This window comes from Mus caroli, chromosome 18, assembly GCF_900094665.2.
Source record: "Mus caroli chromosome 18, CAROLI_EIJ_v1.1, whole genome shotgun sequence".
Taxonomy (NCBI): domain Eukaryota; kingdom Metazoa; phylum Chordata; class Mammalia; order Rodentia; family Muridae; genus Mus; species Mus caroli.
In genome coordinates, this window is record NC_034587.1 from 82,379,696 (window position 1) to 82,399,153 (window position 19,458).

The 19,458-nt window shown below is 35.1% G+C and overlaps 1 protein-coding gene across 3 annotated transcripts in view; it reads left to right on the plus strand.

Moving 5' to 3' along the window:
* Neto1 (neuropilin and tolloid like 1) overlaps positions 1-18,635 on the plus strand; it is a 107,832-nt gene extending 89,197 nt beyond the window's left edge. For 2 of the 3 annotated variants that reach the window (XM_029472116.1, XM_029472117.1), the window contains exons 9-12: positions 12,921-13,034; positions 15,900-16,458; positions 17,368-17,442; positions 18,276-18,635. In XM_029472116.1, coding sequence (XP_029327976.1) covers positions 12,921-13,034; positions 15,900-16,458; positions 17,368-17,428 — 734 coding nt within the window. In that variant the 3' untranslated portion in view covers positions 17,429-17,442; positions 18,276-18,635. Of the gene's footprint in view, positions 1-12,920; positions 13,035-15,899; positions 16,459-17,367; positions 17,443-18,275 lie in introns of those variants that run through there. The other variant, XM_029472118.1, reaches the window with a different exon arrangement.
* Positions 18,636-19,458: the final 823 nt, after the last annotated feature.

The following is a 19,458-nucleotide window of genomic DNA, read 5'->3' on the forward strand; positions in this document are numbered from 1 at the left end:
TCTGCCTCCCAAGTGCTGGGATTAAAGGCGTGCACCACCATGCCCGACTATGAGAGATGTTTTTTAACTGTTTGTTTGAAAGGAGCCCTTGCTGACCTGAAACTCTATGTAGACCAAGTTGGCCTCAAACTCACAAATATCTGCCGGTTTCTGCTCCTCAAGCTTGGGATAAAAGGCTTATATGACCATTGCTAACCCAAATTGATGTTCTTCAGTGGAATGGTTAAATGTTTCTGGGAATGCATTTGTATTTTTTATTAAGAATAACATTATAGTGGAGAATTGTATCAAACTATATTAATGGGATGCTAAAACAGTTAACAGAAGTCATCTATACTACTTACATATTCTTGTAAATACAATAGATAATTATGTAACATAAAATGCTCACTATATACCTAGTACATATCCAGAGAAGATAATAGGATTCAGTTTTACTAGTCATTTTAGTTTTGTTTTGTCTTTTGCCTTTTCTACATGAAATATGTATTGTTCTAGTGAAACAGTAAAAGCTAGAGGTAAGATTTTCTGAAGTGATAAATTGTATCTAAGTAAATAAGATTACCCATATTATATTTCATGGTAGAATAATTTACAATATCAGGAAACAGTTAGTCAATCTGGCTTATGCTACTGCCTAAGAAACTCCATTGTTCCACTATGCCTTGGGTGTCAGTCTTACGAGTCCCCCACAGTGGTATCCACCACTTACCTCCCAATGAATGCTCAGCTGATGATTGAATTGTGTGTGACAATCTTCAGTGGGTAAGTCCTCGGTTTCATAGTGTCATTGAGCTAGTTAGTGTTTTGCTGTTGTTGTTTTGTTTATTGTTCTTTTGACAACTACACAAAGTAGAATCATTTGAGGGGGAAAGAAACTTAATTGTCCAATTGCTTCTGTCTGCTAGTGAGTCTAGCAGAATTTTCTTGATTAATGATGGGTATGAGCAGGCTGTAGCTACTGAGTTTAGTGCTATCTATGGGCAGGCAGTTCTGAGTAGAATAAGACAACAAGTTGAATAAGTCCTGGTGAGCCAGTGTGAACTTTTTGTCCATTGTCTATGCTTCAATTACTGAGGCCAGAATCCTGCCTTAAGTTCCTGCTCTAACTTCTTAGTGATCAACTGTGATAGGAACATGAAAGCCAAATAAATCTTTTCCTCCCTAGATGGATTTTGGTTCTGGTGTTTATCACAATAACAAGGGAATCAAACTACAATAGCCCTATGATATAACAATGGCAATTTCCTGTTACATACAACTACACCCCTGAGTTCACTTTAATGTTTTCAAAGATGGAAAAATATTTTAAAAGATGTTACTTTGGCACATTTCACAGCAAATGTAGACACATAATGATCAGATTAACAAAATTGTCTTGTTCATCATGTGTATGAGCTATCTGTTGATGCTGTAACAAAAATTCCATTCCTCCAAACTAAACAAATGTAATTTGTTATATTGCTGATGTCAGAGTTTTAAGGATGGTTTGACTGGGCTAAGACTGTAGTGACACTGTGTTCTCCTCTCATGGTCTCTTGAGACTCCTGATGAGAGTTTCTCTCCTCATCAGTTTTAGTTTAACAGCTGTGTTCCTCAGATCTCCTTCACCAGCAGCAGGCTGCCCTTCTGTTCCTTCTGCTTTGTTGTAACATCCTCTGTCTCAAGGTTAGCCCACCTAGATAATCCTAGATAATCAGATCCTTTTCATTAAGTTATTAATCTCATAACACTTCTGAATTTTCTTTTGACATGTAAAATAATCATCACATGAACAAATTCTGAAGCTAGTTTTATTTAGTATATTTTTGATTAAAAATCACTTCTCCTATTATCTTTCTTCCCTCCAACGCATCTCACCCCATCCTAAACTTTTCTCAAATTTATGCCCTCATTTTCTTTTATTATTATTGGTGAGAGAGGGTTGCCACTTGATAGGATGTTGCTAGTTGGTGAATTATTTCTCTTCTGATTTTTATATAACTAAGGAGTCCTTTGCTGAAACCTGATAGTGAAAATGACATGAAGGCTATATGTATCAATGTCAACAAACTGTACTGTATCTAAACACACGCTTGTTCTTATAAATTATGAGCATGTATTCCTCTTTCTGTATAAAGAAACTATCTTTTAAGTTAATTTTATTTTTACAAAACAAAAGAGGAACATCATCATAGGGATATAATTTTGGCAAGTGGGCATGTGTTTATAATATCAAAATTAATGTTTGATGATTTCAGGAAAATAAATCTCTTGTCAGCCATTTACAAAGGTTTTGTTGTTGAAACAAAAGCTATAATGGCATGATGAATACTTAATATCATATCCTAATTTGAACTAGTTAATTCTACTACTTTATTATTAGGAATGACTGGACTGGCCCACAGTGCACTTTCCAGGAAATAGGAGCAATAAGGAATGGGTAAAAGGCTTACACGTTTCCTCCAAGTACAGGGAGGCAAGGGAATTGATATAAAATTGTGTAATCTGGAAGTTTCCAACCCTCTCTCCCTCCATCCTTCTTTATATCTTCCCTTCCACCCTGTCATTCCTTTTCAAATCTTTTCTTCATTTCAATTGTACCATAAAGAAATCAAGAGCCAAAATAGTTTAATATTTAATAATTATTTTAATGTGCTCTTATGACAGACTTAGTCATTTAACCTGTTACCGGGAATTTTATATATCCATATGTACATAGAATAAAATTATATTATATACTAATAAGTTCCTTCAGTTTTTTAGGACAAAACAATTGCTTTCTTTGAAATCAACGTAGCTTCAATTTGTAGTCTTTAAAGATATTCCTTTGCACATTGTAGAGTAATATAGACTGGTGAGATATGGGGCTTTGAGAGTATGGGTGAGACTTAAAGCAACAAAGCCACATGGGATCTTAGGCTCTTTGGTAGTCATACATGTTAATTGCTTCGGTTGTTATTTTACAACCCTTGTAGTGTATATTTGCCAATAAAAATCCATTTTATCTGTTTCCATATGGAGATGGAAGATTGGTATATTGAACTGTCAGCATTTGAAATGGTCCAGGCAGAAGCTCCAGGCAGTGTGACCTGTTAAGCTTGGCTCAAATCTCTGTTTACTGCAAGTTCTTCTGTTGGAACTTGAAATGTTCAGCTCCAAAGCCAAATATTGTACCTTTGTAAGAACAATGTGTCTAAACTAACCAGTGGCTGCAGTCACGCATAAACCGTCACAAAATAAACTCTGTACCAAATGTGCAGGGCCTAATAATAACTCCAGTGCAAAGCAATCCAACATCCTCCTCATTATAATTGTGATGTCTAATTGCACACAATGAATAAATCATCACGCAGCTGAGTCAGAGGAGACATAATGATGGGAGGAAAGCTTACAATAGTTCTTTGGAGTGAAAACTGGAGTAGGTGTCTTTAGATGTTGTTCACATCATAAGAGAGAAAAGAAATTATCTCTACATATGGAATTAAATGTGTACATGAAATTATGTCTTTTATTTCTGATACGAAATTCAAGGGTGGGATGCTATAATTTAATCACAGCTTTGCAGAAGAATCTAATAATCTAATAATTCTATGAGACTGAGTTGAATTTGGCAAGCAGAATTTTGTATATCACATAGACTCAGAAATACATATTTTTTCCCTAAGGCTAGATGCTTTTGTAAAAAAAAAATAATATCAGAACAGAGTTTTAGAAACATTGATTTTTTTTTTCAAAACAAATGGAAAGAAGATGAAATACATGTAGAGAAGATGAATAAATCGATATCTGGGATCAGTTTGGGAAACATTTTTCAGTAAAATGACATTTATTCTAACTTCAAAATCTAAGGGCCATTTTTAGTTTAAAATATGATAGCAGGAAAAAATTCTACTTGAAGAGGAAATTGTTGTGGAAATGTTGATGGATAGATGTGTATATAATTTTAACAAGACTTTGGTGTGCATGTATGTATCATGCACGTGTGAGGGTTTAGATCCCTGTATTAGCATAGAGGTCAGAATAGTGGGTCAGAGTCACAGGAATGGAAGTTACTTGTTCCATAGATTCTATGATCTTAATTCTGGTCCTCATTATTGCTTATCAAATAGCAATTGATTGCATTTAATTGGTAAGTCTTCTGTCCCATTTTTTTATAATTTTTATCATTCTTGATCAATAATTACAATACCATCCTGACAAGTGCCTAGCAGTTATTACATAATATATTTTAAATCTTGTTTTTATGTCTAAAATATTAAGTATATTACTATGACTTAAGGAAGTATTTTACTATGATTTATAATTGCTGATTTTGATAATCTAGTGTTATAGTCCATCATTAATACTGAGAAAGGAGTGAAATTCATTAGAAACTGAAAACATTGCCATACTATTTTTTATTAATCATTCCATTCGTTTATATCTCAAATGATATCCCCCTTCCTGCTTACCCCTCCACAAACCCATCATCCCTCATCTTCCTTCTCTGCCCTCACCTTTGTATCAGCAATGGTGCTCCCCAACTCCTGCCTCACCCCTCCAGCATCCTGCTATGCTGCTGCATCAAACCTCCACAGAACTAAGAGTCTCCCCTCCCATTGATGTCAGAAAAGACATTCCTCTCCTCCATAGGTATCAGAGCCATGGATCCTTCCCTGGCATCTCATACCCATTGTACTAATTGATGAACTTGTATTCTGTGAGTTCTGCCAATGAGGATACATTAAGCAAAGCAGAAACTAGTTCCTGCTGTGTCTGAGGGGGTGGCTTAGTGGATAAGATTGCTTATGATGAAAATGAGAGGACCTGAGTTCAAGTCCCCAGCACTCAATGTAACAAACAGGTATGGGTATGAACACCTGTAATTCCAACATTGACAAGTGAATCTTGGGAATTTGGCTGACCAAATAGCATAGACAAAATCATGATTTTTATGTTTAGTGTGAGACCCTATTCCAAAAATTAAACGGAGAGAAACAGAAGCTACCTAACACCTCTTCTGGCCTCTTCATGTGCAAGCATGGGCTCAGGGACAAGAGTGCACACACACACACACACACACACACACACACACACACACACTTTCTTCCATATACCACACCACCATCATAAATGAAAGCAGTACCATTTGCCTTAGGTTCTGATATAAGGAGGTGTTAAAACAGTGCATTGACAAAGGTAGTTGGAAGAGGCAAGCTTAAGCTTTATGTAAGAACACCATGGCTCCTGCAGTGGGGAAGAATGGAGACTTGTCACTGGGAGTGTGCTGAAGTATCTGGATTTTGGAGGAACTAGTTAACAGAGAAGCCAGGGTGGGAAACACTGTGTATTAAATTGTGAAGAACTTTGTGATGTAATCTAACCTTTGGGGGAGGATTGGGAACTTTGCAGGCAGGAGAAATGCTATGGGGTTGCCTATGGCAAGGTCCCTGTGGACCCATGGACTTCATGGAGACCCATTGTTTTCAGTTCTCTGTGGCTCACTGAGAGCAATGGAGATTGTAACAGAGCTTGGCATTCAAACAGAGAAATGAGGAGAAGTAAAAGAAGCTACCTAACACCCTCTTTTGGCTGCTGAAAATGCAAACACAAGTTAGGGCAGTTGCAGAAGTTTGTGGGTACAAGGGTGATTCCAGATACTCCAGAGAGTTTCGACTGAATGGCTGAAGAACAAGAACATCCTTAATCAGGACCAGGAAAGTATAGGTGGTTATTGTTTCTGAGGGCAATTTGAAATGGGTTGTTGCCCTAGCATTTTTCAGCATGATCATTAATAGTGTAATAGAACAGTTGCCACTTTTTGACGTTGATTATATCTTGCTTTTTTTCTGAACTTACAAAAATCATTTCTAAGAGTTTTCTGCTGGAGTGGTTAGGATGAGTTAAGAATAGGGTTAAGTGTAGAGTCAAAATAAGCAAATAGGAATGACTGCTTCCTTTTCCTATTTACATTTTTTTTTCTTTTTTCCTTCTCCTTTGCCTTGTTGTTCTGGCTAAGACTTCAGGTAGTATAATGAAAAAGATGAATGTGGAGAGAGTATCCTTCATGTTCCTCGCGTTAGAGGCCTGTTTTCAGTTCTTTAGGGTTACCATTATACCTTCATTATGTTGAGATACTTTCTTTGTCCTACTTTCTTCAAGGCTTTTATCATGACATGATGCTGGACTGAGTCAAAGACCTTTTCTACATAAATTATGATGATCATGCAATGTATTTCTTTAAGTCTGCTTTGGGGCTGTATAACCTTTATTGAGTTTCATATGTTAATTCATTCTTGCATCCTGGAACAAAGCCACCTTGTTCATGGTGTTTGATATGTGATGTGTTGTTGAACTCTCTTTGCAAGTATTTCTATAAGTTTTTCATCCCATTCACCAGGAAAATTATCCCCAGCTGTGTGTGTGTGTGTGTGTGTGTGTGTGTGTGAGATCCTTATCTGGTTTAGGTATTGGGTAATACTGCTTTATAAAAATGAGTTTAGTAGCATTCTTTCCATTTCTATTTCATGAACTATTCTGAAGAATTTTAATGTTAGCTCTTTTGTAAAATGGTAGGTTGATTTTAGTTACTGACCCATCCAACACATTCATTGCTCAGCTTTTTCAGTTGCTTGTTGCTGATCTGTTTGGTTTGTTTATATCTTCCTGATTTAATTTTAGGAAGTCATATATACTAGAAAGTAATTCATTCCCTTTGCATATTTAATTTCATTGAAACATAATTTTACCAAATGTTTATTAATAATCCTCTGAATTTTGAAGGGGACTAGCAGGAACATGGAGAGGAGACAGGGAAGACTAAACAATGGGTACAGTAGATGTACAATACCTATTTCAATGGATATGTCAGGGTACAGTAGCAGCATGGTATGCCATTATGAACTTAATCGCTTTGTGCTACAAGAAAGTACCAACCAGCTAGTCAATGATAAAATGAAAGAAACAGAGAGAGAATGAAGGGGAGTTAGTGCTGTTTATGAGCAGGGTGCAAGGTTCTTGTTCTTCAGCCATTCAGTCTAAACTCGCTGGAGTATCCATTACTCTATTCAGCCATATTCAATTAGGATGCTAATTAGCATCCCAAGTAGAGAAGCTTTGTGGGAATACAAATGCTCAGGGCAAGGCTGCTTCTCAATTTCCAGAGCCCAGGGTGACTCCTGACTCAATGGTTTAAGCTCAGACTGAGTACACAGTAGTGGTGTCCTTGTAAACAGTAAACCCAGGTAAGAAGGACATAGAGGTAAAAGCCTGAGAATGTAATCATAAATAAATACCTCTACAAACTTCAGGAGGGACCTGGAAGCACAGAGGCAGTGCTGTTAACAAAACATTACTAAGTGAAATCAACTGAGTTTTCAGTCACACAAGACTTTTCATTATGTCTTTGGCTATCAAATATAGATACAAATATAGATACATAGCATATAGACATAATTATAACTGGAATTTTTGTTAATTCTTCCTTTAAAACAACAATCAAAAATACTCCGAATCATCTTAAATAACAGGAACTTTTAATAAATCCTTATCTCTAAGAAAAGTTTTAATAAACTCTTATAATCAAGGGTCATAACCATTTAATTCAAGAAATAAAGAGGAGTTTCAAATGTTCTCAGGACAATTTCCTCTTCCTCTTCTTCCTCCTCCTCCTCTTCCTCCTTCTAGTTCTGAAGGAATTTCTACTGATTTTTGAGGTAGAAGACATGATAAAGCAGAAATTGACTAAGCAGTAGAGTGTGCAGTGCATGTGAGTATGTGATGTGTTTATCATCATGCTGTGTGAGCTTGGGAGTTAGCAGAGGTTAAATCCCTTAAAACATAACTTGAAGAAGCTAAAAAAAGAAAAAAGGGGGGAGTAGCCTTTAATCCCAGCACTCGGGAGGCAGAGGCAGGTGGATTTCTGAGTTCGAGGCCAGCCTGGTCTACAACGCGAGTTCCAGGACAGCCAGGGCTATACAGAGAAACCCTGTCTCAAAAAACAAAACAAAACAAAACAAAACAAAACAAAACAAAACAAAACAAAACAAAACAAAACAAAACAAAAAGAAGGGGAGCACGGGAGAGACCACTGCTAAAGCCCACAGTCAGGCTGGGATTATCAGTTTTAAAAGCATATTTGCAAACAGGGTGTCTGTTGGAGTCCACCAAAAGACCCTCACTCACAAAGACCACAGAGACTGAGATCACTGCAAACCACAAGAGCTTTTTTTTAATGGTCCAGCGCGCTGCCCCACCCTACCCCCCAGCACACAGGCAAGAAGAAAGACCCTGAACGAACAAAAAAACACACGTTTTATACCTTGTAAAGTACAGATTTAGGCAACAGGGATAGCTTGTTTATTCTAATTGGTGTAGCAAGTAACCCTTTCAGGCATTGGTTGGTGTGCATAGGGTACCTAGCTTTGGCCTAGTCCCTCACTCTGCCTGCCCTTATGGTTATTCTCAGCATTGTTTAGTTGGCAAGTTTCCTTATCTGGCTCTGAGCTTGCCCTGCTAGTATAGAAAGTCCCTTTAAAGGGGGAAGGGGCTGGGTGGTCTTGAATTTATTTTGGATTCTATACCTCCTTTCTCTCAGTTTCTCACTGGCTGTCATATGATAATTGGGTGACTGACTTTATCTACCCCTGGTAGATTTATTACCTCGGAAATAAAATTGAAATTTCAGCCACTCAGAAGAAAAGTTCTATTTCATATTTGATTTAATATTTGCTCGTTTTCTTTTTGTCTATTTGAAGAAAGACTTTAGGAGTATGTTTGAGCAGTTACTGAAGTCAATATTAAAACAGTAGCTATAAATGCAAAACGTCTTAATTATGGAACTGAAACTGTGTTCATGAACTTAGGAGACAATCATCTCTGATTAGATTTTCTAAGAAGAGTTTTAAGATAAGTAAACAGTATCATGCTTGGACTGTGTATCTTTCTTTCACTTCCTCTTTTCTAACGTTGCTTAACACTGTTGCTGAGGACCCTGTGCTGTTACTGCTCTGAAAAGTCAATCATCTTCAGGTGCAGGGATGCTCAGCAACATTTAGCCGCCCAGAGGAAGCTTCAGTGAAATGTGGAAGAGGCCCGCCACCTTGTGGACAGAGTGCACACATATGCAAATTCACAGCGGCTCTCAACAACGCAGTAGTCAGTAATAACGTTTTATGTTCATTAAATATTTTTCAGTGTAGAGAAGTATAGATGTCCTATAAAGACTCCCATTTAGATCTTACAAAAATAAATCAAAATTGATTTTTAATAGATAATTTATACTTTTTTAATGAAAATTGATGTGTTTTCACCAACACCTAGTAAATGCATGTGGATAAAAATAATGAAATGTTCTCAAAAAGAGATAAGCAGAATAACAATTTCAGTAGATTCTAAAAATAGCCACTAGAAATTACTGTCATTGTACCTTCATATTTGCTGTACATTTTCCACAGAGTGTTGGTGTGATGATTTTGTTATTTGAAGAATTGCATGCGTATAGATACGCCTCCACACTAATCTGCAATTCCTTACAAGTGAAGAAAGGGGCTGCTATAATGAGTTATAACATTGAGGTCGTAACTCCTATTAAATTTTAAATATTGTTTTTCCTCTTAAATAACAAATGGAATTATTTAAAGTAAACAAAGGTAAGTAGGCTCAATGAAACTTCCCTGAAAACTCAGCTCCTATTCGACATTCCTGGTTGACACAAAGACTCCGTAGTTCACAGGGCTCCTTCTTCCATTTCATCAGTGAAGTATTTGGATGAGTATTCAGTGAATAAAAGTTAAACTGCATTGAAGGTACCTATAAATGACCCACAGTCTATATATACTATCTGTTTTTCTGAAAATTTTGAATACTTTTACCACAATTAAAATGCAATATTGTCATTTTTATCAACCCACAATTCCACAGGATCTTAACATTTTATTTCTTACAGATTGAGGTTAAATCCACGTAAAATCTTTTCTAGATTAGTCAATATTGTTTTTGTTTGTTTGTTTGTTTGTTTGTTGTTGTTGTTGTTGTTTTTAAAGATGGAACCTGAATATCTGTGGCTAGTATTTAAGAAAAAAAATACATGCTATTTTCATTTTTGTTAAAGTGTATGTATGTATACTTAAGCTATGGTCTTTTTAAAGCTATATTCTTATTCATATATACACACATACATTCATACATAAAAGCTTATATTGTCTTGTTATTTAATATGTAAGCCCTATTTTTGCATTTTGATAGAATTGAACATCTTAAATTATTGGAATATATTTAAGATATAAAATAAGTAAATATCTTTTTTGTAGTATACTACAATATGCCTTATCACTTAGCACAAGACAGTGATAGCTCAAAAAAAAAAAAAAGAAAGAAAAGAAAAGAAGAGAAAAGAAAAGAAAAAGAAAACAATCAACCCCCCCAAATACTTTCCAAATTGACAAGTGAAACATTACTTTAGTCACTCTGCATTATGTTATGTATCTCATGGAGGTTGCCAGATTGTTTTTCCCAGTATTGACTTTTTGATACAGATTACTTATCATGTAGCCAAGTATGACCTTGACCTCCTGACTCTACTCTTTCTACTCTGACTGCTTCCTCATTGCAGTGTTGAAAAGTCTGGCCAACATGAGCTCTGCAAGCTCTTAGCTTACTTCTCTTATTACCTGAACACAATAAGACAGCTGACATGTATTTGTCATTTGCCTGATTGTGACACATACTAACAGTTTCACAGAAGCCTTTAAAGGTTTAAAGATTTAATTGTTGATCCTCTGTGATAACATCCATGACTCTGCTTGGGTAGGTGTATACTGAGAGTAGCAATATCAGAGCACATCCATTCAAGCCTCACACAGGTAAGAAGTGGTGGACCAGGTTTCAAAATCAGATGTTTTGAGTATCAGCAGTGCTTCAATGCTCTCCTGAAACAGGTCCCTGGTCTCCACCCCAACCCCCTCAGTTCTTAGGTTCTGAGAAGGAAACCAGAGATTTGCATCTGTTTGGCAAGCTCTCTCTCACTGAGCTGCATCCAGGTCTGAGGAATGCTTTTAAGATCTGCATCCTTCCTATGCATCCTGTGCATAAAAAAATCCCTACATTAACTCCATTTTACAGATGATAAAAGAGTAACTGACATGTTGTCCATCTCAATTGTTAAAAGTTTGAAAGAGGTGTGCTGAGAGTTTGAGAATGGCTTCCCAGGATTACATGCCAACTCTCCATGGACCCTACTATTCAGAGTAAACCTGCTTGTGCCCAGGGAAACTATGACTCCCCACAGCCCAAAGCAAAGCTCGTCCTTTGGGCACACCCTATCCTAGTTAGCCTGGTGTGTCATAGAGAATAATGTAGTATTTTTTTCTATTTACAAAATGTAGTTTTAGTTCAAGTACTAATATGTTATAGATTTCCTTTATAGCCATGGTGTTGGTTTTGTATAGGACCTATACAATGTGTGAGTGTGTGTGTCTCATATATATATATATATATATATATATATATATATATATATATATTTCATTCATTATGCAGATTATTACTTAAGGTAAGTGATGGCAATTCTCATTGCTTAAAGTTAAAACATTGGGATAAAATTTATTGACATTTCTGTATTTATTGTGTTCTCAATAAAAGTTCAACATGTAATAAATGATAAAAACATGTTGATTAATAGTTCTCCAATCAAGAAGCATTAGGAAAATAAAATCACACCATTACTAGACACATCCATCTCAGCATTCTTCACAGCACCCTCTTACATTCCTTCATAGCCAAGGTAAAATGCTCATCAGATTCATAAATTTAAATTTTTTAAACTTAACTCATAATATAGCAATGATGATATCCACAAGACATTATGGAAGACCAAGAAATAGCCAAGTATCTTAAAGTCATTATTTACTTGCTAGATAACTATAAGCCAGAACATTTTACCAATAACATCTTACACACACATACACACATTGTGAAGTCACTCTAATCTATGTGCAAAAAATGCCTTCATAGGTTGTGTACAAATTGTGTAATGGACCGTTGCCATAAAGCCATTACAGTTTGCTACAGAAACTTAAATATAGTTCCATTTAAAAAGGAAAACTTTTGCAACAATATAACAGATCATTAATTTTTACATTATGGCAGATTTACATACCTCATAATAACTCACCAGTCTTATATAAAAATTATTAATAATTAGAAAGAATTATGCATAGTAATTTCAAAATGACTGCCACAGAATCTCAGCTTTCTTCCAGATGACAATCCATGTATTTTAAACATTATACAAGGAATCTAGAGAATACCCAAACTGTGGGAAGTAAATACTGTTTATTAGGAAGGCCCAAGCAGAGAGCAGGTGGAGCCACTTGCTCTGAATTGGCTGTGTTGGCTGTGGCTCAGTCTCCTCTCTCTCTCTCTCTCTCTCTCTCTCTCTCTCTCTCTGTGTGTGTGTGTGTGTAAGGATGAGCAGAATATGCATCTTCATATATTTTGAGGTGGTTGAAGATTAATTTCCTTTTGTTTCTGGATTTCTATAGCTTTTAGTTTACATTGAAAAGTGTTGTGGGGTTTTGTTTAATATATTTTCTATCAGTGGTATTTGTCAGACATATTTTTAATATAACCACTTTTATTAGTACTTTTGTACAGTAAATATGCACTTATGCATGTAGAATTTCAGTGTAGTGCATAGCATATGCCCAGGGAAATTTAATAAACTTGGCTGAATTGCATATCCTGATGAAGGTGGAGACATTGTATCCTTCCAATAATCTGAGCCTACAGTGGAGTGCCAGTCACCTGGGTTAATGATTATTGTGGCAACTTTTTTGAGAAATAAGTAACATTTGAATCGTTGAATGCATGTCCCAATTGAATTTCAATGAAGAACATTGAATATGACGTTCTTTCCTTGTCATTTTCTTTCTCTCCTCTCCCTGATTTTTGTCCTTTAGCTCCCTGTGAAGGCAACACATTCTTCTGCCACAGTAACATGTGTATTAACAACACGCTAGTCTGCAATGGGCTCCAGAACTGTGTATATCCATGGGATGAAAATCATTGTAAAGGTAATGAACTTAGAGATACGGAGTGGGAAGGAATTATATCTGTATAAGTCTTTTTAAAAAATCAGATGATGTGTGTTTTTCATGTGTCTTAATGTCAGTTTGCAAAGTCTCCATGTCTGGAGATTTACTCATTTAGACAGTGGACTCTGCACACATTCTAGAACACTAAAGATACCTCATGAGAACTTGCAAAGCCAATGGGAGAAAACAGTGGTAGTCATGGAGACCCTCACTTCTCTATGATTCCATCATACCTTCTTCCATTTCTTCTCATCTGCTTCATTTATTCAAGATCTGTCCAATTCATCTTTTACACGTGCTCTAGAAATAAAATATTTAGAAAGGTCATTTCTGTTTTCAATTGAAGCCACTTCTATTTTGTTAACTAAATAACTTTTTCCTCTCCCATGAAATAGTTCTTGGAGTCCTTCCTCTGTGCACAGCCGGCAATCAATGTACTGGTTATTTAAATAAGGCTTGTTGACTGGGTTATGCTCCATTTTAGTTACATAAACACATCCATTATTAAGACTGAGAGTTAAACCCTGTTCAAAGGAAGATAAACAAAGATCCATTTCCCAGTTAAGTTTTAGGATTGGCTATCAAAATACTTTCTGCAAAGAGAAGCAGAGAAACCCTGTCCAGTACCCACTGAACCCCTAAGTCAGTAAGAAAAGTTTGTCTAATGGAAATTATTTTGATATTGAGTGGTCGTCATGATTTCTGTCTGAAGAACCACATGGGAATAAATAGGAAATTAAATATTTTCTGACTATTCTCACACCTTAGTGAACATGAGTAGCCATCAACATCAGTTTGTTGGATAGGAGAGTAAATGCGACAGAAATAAAAGAGTAATCAAGAAAAGATGATGAAAAATTCATTATAATAACACACCACCTTTACTCTAGAGAGTTCAACCATCTTTGAAATCTTAATTTTCTAGTGATTTCAGAACTTACTTTTATGATCAGTAGCGATTTGTTATGATTGGTTTTATGGCTTAGCATACACTATACCACAAAAGAAGGTTCTGAGTGCATAACTTCTGATAATAGGCAGCTGATTTTATATCTATATATCTGATAGGTTCATATAGCATTGTGTAAGTCTTCTAATTCCATTGGCTCCTCTGTATCTTCTGCAGGACTCAAAGACAATATTACAGTTTTCTTCATCATGTAATATTACATGGCTTGATCTTTCTATATTTATAAACCTTCCATTTCATGTGGTTTTGAACCCATGAGTTTTTGAATTGTTAAATATCCCCCCCCTAAATTACCTTCTTTATCATCATAAGTTAATCTAAATGTTTAGTAACATACTTTTGTCCTAAAATATATTTAGTTGCATTTAACTTTCTTTGACTAATATTTTACTTCTGTAAAAACTCCTTATACCATGTATATAGGAAATGTTTGCTATAATCAATGAATAATTGAATATTAATTTTCATTCACTCTAATAGTCTCTGTATTCGTTAGGTTATTTAATGTACCCATATGTAATGATATTCACACATGTCAGTTTTTGTTTCTATATGTTTCATATGTCTTTTCATTGTTTTCTCCTTTTATAAGGTATATTTCACTTAGTAGATATGTTGTGTTGTGTATTTTTGGGTGTTTTTCAATACTTTCTTGATTTACTTTTACTGTAGTAGCTTAAAGTTTTTTTTTTTTGTCTTTTGTTTTTTAAGGTTTATTTGTTTGTTTTGTGTAAGTACACTGTCACTGTCTTCAGATACACCAGAAGAGGGCATCGAATCCCATTATAGATGGTCGTGAGCCACCATGTGGTTGGTGGAGATTGAACTCAAGACCTCTGGAAGAGCAGTCAGTGCTCTTAACCACTGAGCCATCTCTCCAGCCCCTTAAGGGTTTTTCCTACACATCTTATCTTTCATGGTTTAGGCTGAAAATTCTAATGAAATGTAGAGCTTCTCCTGTATATATCACTATTCTACACTCTTCTTTTCTCATCATTTTCTACATTATTTTTTATATCATAAAACCTCAGCAACTCATCAAAATAATTGGACTTTGTATCATTCTTCTTTCAGGGTGGAAACAGAGTAAGGACAGTCTATATTAATATAATTTTCTTTAAACACATTTTGGTTATTTTTTCTGTATTGATTAATTATATTTAGAGGTTTTTTTTCTTAACATTGTGTTCTTCTTTTGTTATATACAATGGTTTATGTCTCTTCCATGTCTCTATGGTCTTTTATCATATATGTCCATTTGCTATCCACTAATAGGAAAATTTCCATATTGTCATTACACCAGTATTTTAGTGCTCAATTTTTTATGATAATTTTATTTGGGAAAATATGGAGATGCTCTGCTGTGATTTTTGTCTTGAATTATTCTTTGTATCAGAATGCTGTGTGTCCTATAACTTCAGTTTTACCTGTTGAGCAGAAATAGAGAGAAAAACAGGCCTATCTATTCATTAACGGTTCAGTATTTTAGAGGTCCTCTTAGGACTAAGAAAATAAAACAAATCATAGTTCAGTAAATTACCACAACACTCATAAACATTGTGTTATAAGTCTTAAATAAATTTGTGCATGAATATATTATATGAACATACATATATAAATATGCACACATGTTCGTTTTCAAAGTAGGGATGTGAGCAATGGAATGGTTACTTTTAAGGATGGAAAATAGAGCCATGTGAAAACAGAATCTTAATTTTGAAGAATTGTTTTGTGATAATTTAAGGCTGGGAAAAATTTATGCTCAGCCTATTTTGCTTTAAAGTTTTGAATTTGCATTTTGAAGGTGATATTAACACATGGTGGGTTGTTTCTCCTCTTGTCTGTCTGTTGTTTTCACTCTCTCCTACCTACAGAAAAGAGGAAAACCAGCCTGCTGGATCAGCTGACCAACACCAGTGGGACGGTCATTGGCGTGACTTCCTGCATTGTGATCATCCTTATTATCGTTTCTGTCATTGTACAGATCAAACAGCCTCGTAAAAAATACGTCCAAAGGAAGTCAGACTTTGACCAGACCGTTTTCCAGGAGGTGTTTGAGCCTCCCCACTATGAGTTATGTACGCTCAGAGGAACTGGAGCAACAGCTGACTTTGCAGACGTGGCAGAAGACTTTGAAAATTACCATAAACTGAGGAGATCATCTTCCAAATGCATCCATGACCATCACTGTGGATCCCAACTGTCCAGCGCGAAAGGCAGTCGCAGTAACCTCAGCACAAGGGACGCTTCCATTTTGGCAGAGATACCCACACAGCCAGTCAAGCCCCTCATCCCACCCGTGAACAGAAGGAACATCCTGGTCATGAAACACAACTACTCACAAGATGCCGCCGATGCTTGTGACATCGACGAGATTGAGGAGGTGCCCACCACGAGCCACAGGCTATCCAGACATGAAAAATCTGTCCAGCGGTCAGTATCCATAGATATTTAAATGATGGCAACTGTAACTGAAGACGAATATGCTGCTACGGCATTGAGTTCTAGTCTGTCTTCATGCTCACTTGCCCTGTGAATGATAGTGTGCTAGTCAGCTTTTTATATTTTTCACATGAGCATGAAATATACACGTGTGCGATGACACATGTACACACAGACCAAAGATTTTTATTTCTGTATATGTGAAAACTATTTCTACACAAACAGGGCACCTCATTTATGATAAAGATTTAGGCAACCAATCTGACTTCACAGTCATAGTTGTTGCTCTTATTAATATTTATATATTTTAAGACATAAAATAATTTTCTGAAACTGTTGTGTTACCAAGATAGATATATTATCTTATTGGACATTTTCAATTCAAAATATTTTTCAATAAAGTCTATTTCTTTTGCTAAGAAAGTAAAAGTATATTTTTCCATATAATATAATATTTATATTACAAATTATATTTTATAACATTGAATGCTAAAATACTGAAAATTTATATTTAAATACAGAAATCAGGAGAGACATTTTCATTCATTTTTCATTTATACATATATAAAATATTGTGTTTAAATTATAACATTCCTAAAATGAGTATAAATATTTGGACAGAAAAATTTGAAATTAATAATGTATTTTTAACCTCCAAAACATATCAAGTTGAGTTATGCTGTGTTTGCATGTTTTCTATACTTTACCTAATTATATAGATATAGAGATTTTATTCATAAATTACAAAATATCTAGTTTGATTTAATATATTTTGCATGCTGTTGTAATATCATTGTTCTTGTTGTTTTATTAATTTTAGGAGTGTTTGTTAAGAAAATATATGTATTTATATTTTGTGCAAATATTACTTTGTTGAATGAAATAGCCATAACATTCCAGGTTCTGCCTCATTGGGTCTCTAAGCAAACATGAATCTGAATACAACACAACTAGGGTCTAAAACGAAAATTCAAGGTAAGCAAACGCCCTTGGCTCCTTCTTCCCTTGTTATATTCTATCTTGCTCTGTTTCACTGTAATTGTCTCATAGTATTTCAGGGCATGTGGTTTGTGTTCATTATTTCATAAGCTACCTATCTCATGGCATTTCATATTTAGAAGTATAATGGGTGCAATGGTAACGGAGTGACTATTCTTAGGATAGATGGCATAACAACAAATTTTAATATTCTTCCATTGCAAATTTTTCAACAACAGAATTAGCTAATACTCACATTGTAAGATAAAGATGATAAAAGCAACGTTTCCTCAAAAACTAGTGCAAGATACCTATGTTTTCCAATAATCCAATATAAGAATATTCACTCTTAATGAAACTAAAGCATTAGAGTGGCAATTATTGATATAATTTGACTATAATCTATTTGACTTGCAACACCAAGTCTTTGGTAATATTCATACAATTTATGTGGCTTTTATTTTTGCATGAACAATTAGCATATCTCACTAAAATGAAATGTGGCATGTTGATCAAATTTTATTTCATAAAATATTAAAGAATGTTTTATTCTTTAAAACCTCATAACCTTCAGCTGTCCACATGTGCATCTATGTGTCATGAAATATCACACCAGTTTTACATCTTCTCTTAGTTGTCTGTGTTTATTTTACCCTAATTCATCTACAATTAAATTTGCTTCACAGCTAATCTCCTCAAAACTTGTCAAGCTTACCAACTGTTCTTGAATTAGAACATATTCCATGCTCAGTATGACCTTAATAAGTTGGTGTGTTTGTTGCATTTTTTTCCCACTGGGAGAAAATGTTTTAACTGTGCTTTATTTTCAGAGAAGAACTATTTATACAAACATGGGGACTGTGAAAAGAAAATTCCGTAGTGAATTGTGAAAAGTGGACATATTTCTAAATTCATTCCACTGCCTTTATCCAAACTTAAGAGTTACAGACATGTGTTATTCCTTCGGCAAGACTCCCTGCTGCTGCACAATGATGTGTCCATTTCCTAATTTGGTTGCTGATCACCAAGTGCTCCTTAGGTTTTAAATACATTCTGAGATTTACGGAAACTTGAAGAAGAAATTAGTTCCTGATTGAGACTACCCCAGCTTTATGTTTACTGTCGTTTTCACGTTATTTATATGTTGTTTACGTGTCTTTGTTACATGATTGTACTTATGTGATCTGTGGGAAAAGAAAAAAAACCCCACAACTTTGGGTGAACCTTGTGTTACATGTCCATTGTTTTCATTATATAGACTGCTTGAAAATAGTGCATTCCTGCGTGATTTTGAGCAAGCTTCAGTGAAAAATGCTAAAGTGGATCATGAAAACACCATCTAGAGGCTCAATGGACTGTACACACCTGTTGTTTTATTATAATTAAATTCAGTAAAACATAATGAGTAAAATCTAGATTGCAATAAGACAAATCTCTCTCTCCCCCTCTCTGTCATTACCTTTGTCTCCCCCTTATTGTTTCTATGTACCCCTGCTTTCCTTTTTGGTTTTTACCAAGGGAAGATACCGAGTTTCACACATGGCTTTTTGAAATCAGGTATTTTACCATTCAAACTCTACAACAGAATTTTGTTTGATTAAGCACTTAGCAATATGACTGAACTGACAGTTTGAGAAAATACCCTGCATGTCAGTACTGGATATTTAGGTTGGAAAAAAAAATGCCCTCTTTCTTAGACACATTGTAAAAAGCATGCATTCTCAAATACTGCTGTTACTGTTCCATTTCTTTGTGTCATATGCTTGCTACTTGTAACTTTTATATAAATATATATAAAATGTATAATAATTTCCTAATTTGAGTTAAGAGAATTGTTTCTTCTACTGTGATAGAAAGCAGAGTTACATAAGTACATGACTTGTTACTTTCAACACTCTCCACTCTCTAGGTTACAGGACGCCATTTGATACTGAGGCTTACTTCCCTACATATTTGATTATTAACATCTTACAAGTATCTTCTTTTATATTAAAAGTCTTTCTAAGTCATTCC